Source organism: Fukomys damarensis, unplaced genomic scaffold (genome assembly GCF_012274545.1).
Source record: "Fukomys damarensis isolate Sample0158 unplaced genomic scaffold, DMR_v1.0_HiC HiC_scaffold_18, whole genome shotgun sequence".
Classification (NCBI taxonomy): domain Eukaryota; kingdom Metazoa; phylum Chordata; class Mammalia; order Rodentia; family Bathyergidae; genus Fukomys; species Fukomys damarensis.
In genome coordinates, this window is record NW_022900930.1 from 15,538,432 (window position 1) to 15,551,938 (window position 13,507).

At 34.0% G+C, this 13,507-nt stretch overlaps 1 protein-coding gene across 1 annotated transcript in view; it reads left to right on the forward strand.

Moving 5' to 3' along the window:
- The window catches only part of Tusc3 (tumor suppressor candidate 3), a 247,837-nt gene that overhangs the window by 214,466 nt on the left and 19,864 nt on the right, over positions 1–13,507 (forward strand). The window contains exon 8 of the mRNA XM_019207150.2: positions 10,723–10,797. Within this exon, the coding sequence (XP_019062695.2) occupies positions 10,723–10,797 (75 nt within the window). The remainder of the gene's footprint in view (positions 1–10,722; positions 10,798–13,507) is intronic.

Below are 13,507 nucleotides of genomic sequence, written 5' to 3' on the forward strand. Positions count from 1 at the left end.
TGTTTTTTTTTTTTTTTTTTTTTTTTTTTTTTTTTTTTTTTTTTGGTACCGGGGATTGAACTCGGGTCCTTGTGCTTGCAAGGCAGGCCACCAAACTGCTGAGCTAAATCCCCGGCCCTAAATTACGGTTTTATAATCTGGTTAAGATCTGTATGCCTTACATCTGAGTATTATTAAGCTTTGGACGTTTGTAAGCTTTTGTTACAACCTAATTGGTACTAAATAATTATTTGCAGAATTGTTTCTAGCTTATAATCTGTAAAGAGATTTTTAAATAATTGTAAACAGCTGTTAATCTGTCTCTTCATTTAGACAAATATCAGAGACTTTGCCAGGTTTGGCAATTTTTACACTTCAGTATGTTACATAATACACACACATATACATGTACACATGCGAGTGTGTGTCCGTATATCTGACATCTTATAAACACCAAATACCTTTTTTATATTTACATGTGTGTTGAAAAATATATGAATTTGTATTTGTCCAGTAAATTTCTGTAGTTTAAAATTCCTATTTTGGAGTGGTATTCACAAGAGTTTATTAAATTTTTACCTTTCTTTATTTTCAAGTCAGAATAGCGCTAACTCCCTTTCAGATATAATATAGATTTTTGTTTTTATTATTTGTTTGTTTACTAGCAGCCTTCTATCTCTATAGCAGAGGTTGGCATGCTAGGACTAGTACAAGCCAAATCCAGCCTGACTACTATTCTCAAAAATAAAGTTTTATTCTTCTGTGCATTGCCTATGACGACTTCTGCACTAAGAGAGCAGAATTTAGTAGCAATAGAAATCATATGGCTTGCATAACTGAAAATACTTTCTAATCCCTGACAAAAAGTTGCCAATTCCTGCTGTGTAGGATGTGATTACTAATGAAAGCAAAAGTCTTCAACTTCATTAGCCCCATAATAGTTGCTGGTAGCTTTGTATTATTTTTATTTCTTTGTGCTCATTTCTCCGCATTTATTTTTAAAGAGATGAGGTTATATTTTATACATTTTATGTACATTTGTCATGACAGTATCATTTTTTTTCTCATTGAGTTTATTGGTGCATTTTAGGTATCCAGTACAGTTACATTCATCATTGGGATCTTCTACCTTTACATGACAGGTCTTGGTTCTCATTTTTCCCCTTACTCCTGCCCTCCCTTCACCCCGTAATCCCTTCCCTATTTACGAATACTTTATCTCCATTTTTTCATTTTCTCGTTTTTTTCTTTTCCCTTGTTTCCTTTCTCTACCCTTCCCAATTCCCCTATACGTTTAGCCCTTTTCTTCGTGTTTCACAGTGTCAATTATACCACTAGGATCTTATGTACAATTATAGTTTTTCACACCAGAGAAACTATTCGGTATTTACACATTTGTGACTTATTTATTTCACTCAAGTATGTCCTCAATATATATCCATTTTCATATGAATGACTCTAATTTCTAGTTCTTTATGGCTGTGTAGTATTCTATCTTATAGAAAAACCACATTTTCTTTATCCAGCATCCAACTGATGAGCAAATGGGCTGTTTCAATGTTTTTGCTATTACAAACTGTGCCACTATAAACATGGGTGTGCATATCACTGTGGTATGGATCTTTCAATTCTTTTGGAATTAAAAGCAGAGGGATGGCTGGGTCAAATGGATATGGTCTATCTCCATATTAATTGCCATAGTGGTTGCACCAGTCTGCACTCCCACCAACAATGGAGAAAGGTTCCTTTCTCCCCACAACCCTGCCAACATTTGTTATTGGTTGATTTCTTGATAGCAGCCATTCTTTCTGGGGTGAGGTGGAATTTCAGTGTTGTTTTCATCTGCATCTCTCGAATGACCAGTGGTATGGAATATTTTTTCATATATTTACTTGCTGCTTTTACTTCTTTGTCTGAGAAATGTCTATTCATTTCAGATGCCCATTTTTGAACCAGGCCTTTGTATTTGTGTCGTGGGGGCTGATTGTTTTGAGTTATCTATATATTCTAAATAATAGTGCTCTATCTGAGGAGCAGCTGGTAAAAAGTTTTTCCCACATTGTAGGTTGTCTTTTAGTTCTGTTGATGGCTTCCTTTGCAGTGCAGAAGCTTCTTAATGAGATGAGATCCCAGTTGTTGATTCTTTGTGCTAATTCCTGTGCTACTGAGGATTTATTCATAAAGTCTTTTCCTACGCCAATATGACAGAGTATCTTGCTTTGTTACTAATAAAGAACTTTCTGTCAAATTCATTTGATATGATTGATTACTTAGTCCATCACACATATAGGCAGCATACATTACAGTTGACATCTAGGCTTATAAAATTTCACTATGAAAATTTATTCTTAAATATTCTTTATAAACCTAAAATACAAGTTGACAAGGCACATTGGATTTGAGAACAGAGACTTATCAATTCAAAAAAGGATGACCTCTTGGGACATATGCGTTCTGTTGCTCAAAGTATAAGTGTTTGAAAATGGCATCCGGGGTCTGATTTTATAGTTAAAATGAGAACAAGCTAGTTGATAAAATTACGTTGTGTGACAAGAATAGAACAGGTTATTGATGGGTCACGGCTCACTTTTGTTAAGCATTCTGAGAATGCCTAAGTGGAAAATGCTTTTACTAGTTTATTATATTTACAACGTCAGTTAGACCTTTACAGCATCAGAGAGATCTTTCCAACAACAGAGACCTGCAGTGCTAGGTCAGAATGACCTGGGTGACTGCAATCTCGTGCCTCACATTTCGTTCTTGTGACATTTTACATCTTTTTTTCAGTTTGTATGTTAAGACTTTCTTGGTATTTCATATTTTGCATTATTTATTTAGGAATCACCTTGTTTGGATGGAATACCTGGGCATTGTCCTGGAATATGCATCAATCACTGGTACATTAGAGTCAGTGATCATTGAGCTCTGCTGAGCTTTCTGACATGTTGAATCCTCAAAATGTTCCAAGTTAGATTTGAGATTTCTGTTCCCTTCCTGCCTTATTAATTTATTAGAGATTTTGTATATTATTTGAACTCTTACATAATTTGATAAATGCTGCATCATTAATGCATTTGTTCCCAATTAAAACAGTATGTCATCAGGATGTGATTTTAATGCAACATAACAGAAAGAAATGATATAAACATAAAATTGTAATCTAGGTGGCTATGCTTGAGACAGCAGTTTATGAGTAATTTGCAAGATTTATAATGTGAATATATAAAAGATATTTTAATGCTTTATCAAAAATTTTGTTTGGCATTAAAACATTTCTTGTTGGGGCTCGGGATTTAGCTCAGTGATTGTGCCTCCTGCCTTGCAAGCTCAAGAACCCAAGTTCAATCCCCATCTCTGGTACAAAAAAAAAAGAAAATCGAGCTATTTTAACAATGGGAACCAAGACCTGTCATGTAAAGGTACAAGATCCCAATAATGAACGTAACTACTGTATACCTAAAATGTACCAATAAACTCAATTTAAAAAAAAAAGAAAAAAAAGATCAAGCTATTTTAAGGGCTGGGGATTTAGCTCAGTGGTTCTGCCTCCTGCCTCCCAAGTACAAGGTCCCAAGTTTGAACCCAGGTACCAAAACAAAAAACAGCAACAACAAAATCAAGCTATTTTATTCCTTTGGTCCACAGTCATTATTATTTTCATCTAACAGTATCCTGTGTCATTTTTTGTTTTGTTTTGTTTTTTCATTTATGCCTTTTGCTTGCTAACTTTGTAATTCTGAGCCAGTTATTTAGACCTCTTAGAGTGTCAGCTTCTTTATTTGATATCTACTCTGTTGCTTCTGGATAAGATAGTAAATAAAATTTCTAACATTTGGAGGCTAACTTTATAGTGTTAGGAGAAAGTAAGTTGTTTTTAAAGATATACAGTCTGAAAGTTCTTTCTACATTGTTACAAATAAAAATGGTTTGCATCAAGAATGTCATGCATATGCAGGGCATTGGGGGGTGACTGAATCATGGGGCAGCTTCCTCGGAGGTGGAACCTGGTTACCGTGGGCGTGATCTGGAAGGGCACAGCTTTCCTGGTTCCTCCCTTCCTGCCATCATGACTCAAGCAGCTCTTCATCCACTATGCCCTTCTGGAGTGCCTTCTCCCCTTGGATGGCTGCTGCCTGAAAAACAGGACTGAAAATGAGCCAAAAGAAAGCTCTTCTCTCTTAGTGGTGAGTATCAAGTTTTTGCCTCAGCGATGAGCAAAGAGACTGAGACAGAGGTAAAAGAAGGTTTTTCTGATAAGATCATTTGGGATCTTCTGGTAGAAGTGAAGCGAGTGAGCTGCAAGGATATCCAGGGAAGAGCAGGCAGGGGGAATAACAAGTGCAAAGATCCTGAGTCAGCAGAGAGCCCGGCTTGTTGGACAAATAACAAAGGCAAAAATAAGAGCAAATAAGGACAAGGCAGTGTAGGTAGTAGGCTGAAGTACAAATCATGAGGAACATTGAAGTCATTATGCTTAACTTAGAGTGAAGTGAAAGCTGTTAGAGTGAGACATTACCTGACTTACTTTCAGACTGTTAGAAGAAAAACCTAGAGAATGTTTTTAACCCCTGGGGTATAAATTAATTTCCTAAGCAAGAAACATGAAACAGCTCATATAACAAAAGACTGATAAATCTGGCCACTCTAAAATAAAGCCTTTTGTATGACAAAACAATTTTAAAAGACAAAGTAGGAAAACCTACATGTAACACTACAATTTTTATGGAGGAAAATAATGAAGATGTCATATAAATAATGAATAAAAAGGGGCAAAAGAAAAGAAGCAATCTGAAAATTAAAAACTGAGGATGTCATATTAAAAGACATTCAGACCCAAAGAAACTATTAATACTCCTCCCTACTTACAAATTTGATAAAATTAATATTCTAACAGTAGTACTATATTAAGAAAATGTCAGGAAAATGGAAACTTACATTGCTCATTTTAGATGATATGATTATAACTAGCAAATTAAAAAAAATATATATACTCATGTCTCAGGAATTCTGTCTCTAGGTGTAGACCTTAGGAAAAATATTATACACGTATACTAGAACTATAAAAAATACTCTGCAAGAATATACTTTTTAAAATTTATTTTTTTATTAGTATATGTTAACAGCACATGATTACATTCATCAAGGAGAGTCGGTTCATGTATGTAGCACATCTTTTTTTAATTCAGTTTATTGGTACTTTTTAAGTATACAGTAGAGTTACATTCGTCATTGGTATCTTCTACCTTTAAATGACAGATCTTGGTTGTCATTTTTTTCCCTTATCCTTGCCCTCCCTTCACCCTTCCTTGACCCTCCCCTATTTACAAAGACTTTGTTTCCATTTTTTCCTTTTCTCATATTTTTTTTCTTTTCCCTTATTTCTCCTACCATTCCCACTTTCCCTACACCTTTAGCCCTTTTCTTCCTATTTCACATTGTCAGTTATACAATTTGGATCATATTTACACTTTTAGTGTTTCACACCAAAGAATCTTCAGTATTTACACGTATGTGTCTTATTTACTTCACTAAGAGTATGGCCTCAATATGCATCCATTTTACTATGAATGACTAGTTTCTCACTCTTTATGGCTGAGTAGTACTTCATTTTTTTTTTAACAGCAAAGAATTATCCCACTTTTTATTTCAATATATTGATATGTCCATAAACTTGCAAGTGGAAGATCAGCTCTTCAATAAAAGCCTTTTCATATCTATATATATATATATGTTATACAGAAATTTTAAAAGTCTGTTCACATAATGGATTCTTGGTACTAATAAAAAATTGATACAAATAACTGACTAGAAATGAAATCACTAAACAAAGATGCACAGGACACTTCATTTCAGGGAAAAAAAAAAACAAATAACCCTGTGTTACAAGAATAAAGGACATTTGCCATAAGGTACATTATCATATTTCCTTAAACAGGGACTATTAAAAATTTTTAAATTAAATGTTCAGGCTTAATTCTGTCTGTATATTCAGAACAATCCTATCACTGGTTACATACAATTCTCTCATCATGCAAAAAGTCCTTAGCTGTTTTCTAAAAGGTCTAATTAAATCAAATGAGCTAATAATAGTAATTTAATTATCAAGCTGTAAACCAGAGTACAGAAATTGAGCAGTTGAATTATATATTCTGCTTACAGTACTGCTGCTACTCAACTACTTTCTTCATATAATAGAACTATTAGGCATTGATAGGCAAAGAGAATTTCATTATTGCAGCAAATGACAAGAGTATTTAGAGAAAGAGTTCCTAACATTTGACAGTCTTTGTGATCCTTGTATGTATAGAAAGGAGTGGAAATAAAGACAGGTATATAAGGGGAAGATGAGACAGCTACATTAGAATTGTATTTATTGATGAAACTGATTTGAAGTCTGCCCATTGTACCAAAACAAGCAGAGCAGACATTAGTGCAAGTTTAACCTGACAATTTATTTAAGTTTTGGTGAGAAAAATTTCAGTCCTTGTAAGCACAAAGAAATTCAACAGGAATTTTGAAGGTAGTAACCAGAAAATATAACAGTAACTCCTGGAATCCTTCTCAGTCAAACAGACAAAGCACACTGAAAACAACTGTTAAAAATACTTTTCCGCCTGAGTATTTATCAACTTGTATGTCCTGTTGTTCCAATTGGCTTTTGGTAAAAAATGAAAAGCCCAACCAAGTTTTTGTAAGAGGTACTACATCTACAATGATGAAAATAAATTAGTTTCCCTCCCGCTAAAAGACATTAACTTTTAACGCATAAAAAGCTATATAATATCTCATACAAATTAACCAGTGTTCTTACAAAAGTAAAGCAGTTTTGGACTAATGACATTATACTATATTTGTGGTGAAGTATGAGGCATAAGAGTGTATGTATTCATTAGGCATTTTCAGTCTAATCAGTCTCTAAGGTTATCATTTAATTCTTGGCAATATATAATAAACTGGTATGTATTTTGGTACTTAAGTCACAAATTGTGGAGAACAAGAAGCAGTGTATCATAGTAACAGGATTTGTATTTGACAACTGCAGTGTAGAACAAAGTTCTTCTATGAACTTTGGGATTTGTTTTACCGTTGTTCACCAGTAGTACTTCATTTTATAGAAAAACCACATCTTTTATCCAATCTCCAACTGATGGGCAACTGGACTGTTTCCAACTGTGCCGCTATAAACATGGGTGCACATACATCACTGTGGTATGATTCTTTTAGTTCTTTTGGAAAGATACCCAGCAGAGGGAAGGCTGGGTCAAATGGAACCTCCAGTCCCAGCTCTATGAGGTATCTCCATATTGATTTCCATAGTGGTTGCACCAGTCTGCACTCCCACCAACAATGGAGAAGGGTTCCTTTCTCCCCACAACCCCACCAGCATTTGTTATTGGTTGATTTCTTGATAGCAGCCATTCTTTCTGGGGTGAGGTAGAATCTCAGTGTTGTTTTCTTGTGCATTTTTTGAATGACCAGTGATGTTGAACATTTTTTCATTTATTTTTTGCTGCTTTTACTTGTTTGAGAAATGTCTGTTCCTTTCAGATGACCTATAACACATTTTAATTCTTTTCTTAAATCCCTTTCTCCTCCCTTCCTTACCCATTCTGTCCATCTCTTCTCCACCATTTGCAAGAGATCTATCTCTATTTTGTACTATCTGTATTTTATTTTGCTTTTTATTATTTTGGATTTCTCATATAAAGAATTATGGAATATTTAAACTCATGTGTCTGATTTATTGTAGTGAGTATTAAGGTCTTCAAATTGCATCTATTTTCCCAGAGATAATTCTAATTTGTCTTTTTTATGCCAGAGTAGTACTCCGTGGTATGTATCAATATCATGTTTTCTTTAGCCATTCATCTGTTCAACACACAGACCACTTCTAAGATTTAGCTATTACGAATTGTGCTGCTATAAGTATAGGTATTCATGTATAACTGTAATAATCATATCTTTTGAGAAGATATGTTTCTGTTTTTAATAGCAACAATTTGGGAACGATTTAAATGTCATCAGTAAGACAATGCAATAAGATGTACTATATGCCTATGAAAATCTTAAACATAATTTTCTTTTATGATAATGTGTGAAATTCAAAGCTATTCAGATGAGAAACAGATTGCTCAGTTTTCAGCATTGTAATATAAGTGTAGAGGGAGAGTAGTAAAAACAAAATGAAGTTACTGGTAGGTAGTGCCCAATAAAGTGTATTTTAGCTAATACACTTTTCACCAAGATCATGCCTACATTTAGTATGTTTATAAACTCATACATATACTTGTGTACAAGTGTGTTTATGTATAAAATGTGACACTGAAAATACTTCTATAGCTTTATACTCATTAAAGTTGTCAAACATTTAATTTTATAATGTATTTTCCTCGGTAATAGAAATAGTCTCATTTTCCCCAGTTTTATTAATGGAATTGAGGAACCTACTTATTAGGTAGAATCTGTAAGTGAATATTTCAAAATACCTGTGTATATGAATTTAAATGCCTTTTAAAATTTTGCAGATATTTTATAGTTAAAGTACTCTAGAATTCTGCTTAAATTGTCAAATTAAATATATATTTAAATGTATAGTTTAAAAATTATATATGAATATAAAATGGTGTTGCAAAATAAAAAGATTAAAGTGGAAACACAATTCCTGCTTGTTAGGAGTCAACATTCATTACATTTCTCTGCTTCAAAATAAGTTAGTTGAATTTCTGATGTAGGAGCACTTTTAGTGTACAAATTTTAAACGTTTTTGTATTATTTTACTCTTATCAGCTCCCAATGATTTTGGATTCAGGAGACTGTATATGGGAAGATGGTCCCAAACACTTGAGTATTAAATCCTTAAAGTCTACAGACTTCAGGTATTCTCACACCAGTTCAAAAATGAGTTGCAAGTTTGAAGTCCAACCTTGGCAACTAGGCAACTTAGGGAAACTTTGTCTCAAAATTAAATGATACAAAGGCTGGAGAAGTACCTAGCACAGAGTCCGAGTTCAACCCCAGCACCTGCGTGGGAGGGGTCAGTGCTCTTTTGTAATATCCATTGCTATGTGATAGAAACTCAGAAAGTTAGTAATTATCCAAAGTTTGATGGTTTTCAGATTGTGCGTTACAGATCTCTAAACATTAAGTATTCGTAAGTGGTACCTTGGTGCACAAACTTAATTCATTCTGTTACTCTAGAAAAGATGGCCAAGTTCATGTTCATCACCATATGCAGAGTTCACAAACAACAGTACAGTCTTGCCAAATGCTTCTGTTTGTGAACCATATTGTTCACAAATAAAAGTGTTTATGAACCTGTTTACGGCATCACCATATATGTGGCATGTGGTGGGGAGGGGCAACATTACATGAAGCTTTTTATTTTGTATATATTAGGCTTCCAACCAAGGGTTTTTCTTGTTTGTTGTTTGCCAGAAAAGGTTTCAGCAGTATAAATGCTGTAGTAGGGATATTATTTTGTAACAGGGTCTAGTTACTTATTATTGTGTGGGTGTGTATTCTTATCCAGAAATTGAAGCTTATGTCTTGCAAACAGATTCAAATATAAGTATTATAATTATTATTATTATTTAGCTAAAAATTGGAAGTTCCATAATATAATTGTGAAAAATGTCGCTTAGAAATATTTACTCTGTAGGACTTTGACTGCTTCCACTTACGTAGCCGGCGATATCCTTTGGGCTTTTGCTGTTAGGGGTGGAGGAGACATCCTGCACAGGCTAAGTGAAGCCATTTGCATGCATGTAACAGTAGAAACATGGACAAGAAAATCACAGTAAAACTAAGTAAGTGAGGAATTTCTAGGCTAGAATTATTTTATTCTTTCTCTTCCTTTTTTTTAGTCCATTTGGGCAGAATAGACAATAATGGATTCCAAAATTTTCACAGTAACAATGTAAAAAAAATTATAATAAAGTGGTGAAAAATAATCTTTTCAAGTTGAATTGCTCCCATCATTTTCTTAATCCCTAGCACCTTTCGCATGGCCTGAATAAATCCACTCATAATGGAGACATTATGTGCACAAGGAATTTTTTCTCAATTTTTACTTTTTTATTGGTACATGTTTGTAGCACATAATTTTGTTACTTTTGCGTTCTCATTTTTACATGGTTAAACAGTTGACTGCCTAGAAATCTTTTTAAATTTCATTGTTGATTTATTATATTTCTTTAATTGTGTAAGGATTATAAATGAATACTCAGGTTTCTAAGTGAGATGACACCTTTCCTTAGTAAAAATTTAAATAAAGTAACCTGTGGAAAAACACATTTAAATTTCAAAAAAAGAAAAGTATGTTAAACACACATGCTCCCACAGAGAAATACACTGTGAAATTGAAAAAGAAAAAAAGTTATTGAATACATTCTAATTTTCTATGATTGCCAATGAAATGTGTCACCATGCCTATAAGTAATACCTATTTTTATATATAATGTGAAATGCTACAATTAGCTTTATAACAATACATATAATTCATATTCATTGTGAAAGTTCTGGAATTGAAAAACATTTAGAATTCAAATGGAAATTTCAGGTTACATATTTAAAAAATTAAGACATATACAAAAAATGGTAATTTTATGTCATTTGAAGAGAATCAGTTGCATTTACCTCTGCTTGCCTTTCTATTTTAAGCATTCTGGAACATTGGATTCAGATTCAGAGAATTATAGATTTTATTTTCATCTATTTCTACTGTTTCCTTGACAACTACTGTAGATGCTGCTATTACCATGGGGATGGTTCTTCTAAATGAGGCAGCAACTTCCAAAGGAGATGTTGGAAAAAGACGGAGTAAGTCTCTGTGTTGGTATTTAATTTTGTTTTATCTTATGATTCATTTAAGTCAAATAGGAAATAGAAGAAAGCCCTTTGTAAACATAAACTTCTTAAAAAGATTTCTGATTTAAAGAAGGTCAAGGTGTTCTTGTTTGTTTTTACTTTTTTCTTTTTGGATTTATGTATGAATGTACTTAAAAATGCATTTGTTCCAAACTTGGATTAGTGTGATTTTCTGTGTAATTACATAAAAGGAGAGGTGTTACCATCCTTGATAGGGATGCTCTGATCCTTTCTGCTGAAGTCATGATCTTTGTTGTATTATCCACCCTGCAGAGAAAGAGAGAGAATTAGTAGACAGAGTCTTCAGAGATTTTTCCGGTGTATAATATGTCACTTAGGCCATGAGAATTAGTATGAACCTGAAGCCTGACCCCGTTGGGTCTTCTGTGATACTCAGATACTAGTTTGTCTTCCAAGTCCCTCCAGGCTGTCTGTTATCCATATTTTTAACAGGGAGCATTACCTGATGCTGTCTTTTCTAGCAAATTTGCTTTTTGCACCCAAACACTTCCGATTTACAATTTCATGGCGTTCTAGCTTTGTTTTGAAGCAAGTTAATGCTATCCTCTGATGGGACAGTTCCTCTAAGGGTTGAGTGGAAAAATATAGCTTCCTGAAGTAACAACTTTCAGTGGCAGAAAGAATAAGTGGAAAATATCTTCTGCCTCAAGGAATATAGGTTTGGAGAAGACAGGATCTTGGAATCAATGTTTTTTGCTGCAGACCTTTACGTAATTAATATCAAGTCCCTATATGAATTTATGATTATATATCTACAAACCTATAATTAAAATTTTTCTCAATACACTTCACATTTCTGAACCCTTTTTAATAACCAAATTTATGCATAAAAAGATAATAATTTAAGGTATTTAAAATAAAAAGCCAGACATTTTCTTTTGGCGATAGTTTTGTTTTGGTTTGGGTTTTTTTCTAGAGAGGGTCTTCTTATGTAGTTCAGACCGGCCTTGAACTCACTATGTAGCCCAAGCTGGCCCGGAATTTGCTGCCATCCACCTGCTTCAGCCTCCCAGGTTCTGGGATCACAGACATGTGTGAACACACTCAGCTCTCCTCATCAGATTGTTACCTAGTATGATGTGTATGTAAATGAATCATACTGATTTCTGAATGCTTAAAACTTTATGTGATTAAATGTTTGGAAGTAAAGTACAATCAAGAGGGCCCTCTTTTTACACAGTGCTATCTATACGTTGTAAAGGAACAGTGGACCAAATGAGTACATTGCCTGGTTTATTAGTTCAGCATTGTTAAATATCATTGCATGATGTTTTCTTTGGAGTAAACAATGTGATTTTCTTGGGATTTATAAATCATGCATATGAGAACATACTCTTACTGTGTTCATAGATTTATCATAGATCCTGTCATATAAAGGTAAGAAATAGTAAGAAATATTTAGTAGTAACTTTTTTTTTTAAGTACTGGGATCGAACTCAGGTCTTTGAGCTTGCGAGGCAGGAGGCATCACTGAGCTAAATCCCCAGCTCATTTAGTAGTAACTTTTAATCTCATGACACATGTAACACTGAGTTTATAAGATCACTACTTCTGACTTGAGAGATGTTTGTATCATAACTCCTACTCTCACTAACCTCCAATTTGTGTGTTGGTGGAGCGTGCACATACACATAGGAGCAGCGAAATGTATCTTAAAATTATTCCTTTTTTATTCGGATACGGCTTCCGGTTTTGACATAGTATGCTGTTATGATGTTTAATATCGCCCAGGGCAAAGTGCCTCCATCTCACCATGGCATTTTCTCCTTATAGACTGTTATCTCATGTGGGATTGTGGGCTGCTCTGGTTCATTTGTAATCCCTAACCCCTCACTGTATTTAGTCCCTTTTATTTCCCATACAAGTACTTAGTAGAAGTCTGTGTTCCACTACATAAAATCAAATAAATCTTGTTTTACTTCACATACTTCGAGTTTCATTTCGTATTGAGCCCAATCCAGTGAGGATATTGACTGTTATCAAGGGAGTGAAAAGAATGTTTTATGTCTCTACTTAAAAATAAAGATGACATACAGGAAAAGAAGAAAGATTTGCTAAAATACTAGCTGAGGAATTAAAAAGTAAAGCATTGTGTGAGGGGTAGGGGAAAGGAAAAAATGGAAAAAAGTGTTTGTAAATGGGGGGTGGAGGGGAGTTGAAGGGAAGGGAGGGGAATGGTGAAAATATAAAAAGCTAGATGTATCGTGTAAAGGTACAAGTTTCCAGTGATAAATGTATGTGTATTGTATACCTAAGATGTACCAATAAAAGGAGTTAAGGAAAAGCAAAAGTAAAGCATTGTAGAATTAACTCTAGGTTTAGTGAGATTGTTGCCAGCAGTTGTTAATATGCAATATCTTAAGGCCTGGTTTGTGTCATGCTTGAATATTGTATAAGACTTTTTAAATATTTTTGGATTTAGTGATATTCAGAAACTCATTTTTACCTTTTTCGCCATTATTCATATGAAGTTCAACTGTGTATGAGTGTTGTTTAAAATGAAATGTCACACAGGCTTCATCTAGATGCTATTATTAAAAGCTTATGAACTCAGCGGTTCCATGGCCTGCCTTGCAAGCGCAAGGACCCGAGTTCAATCCCCGGTAAAAAGCTCATGAAGTTTCATGGTTTGTATGAAAAG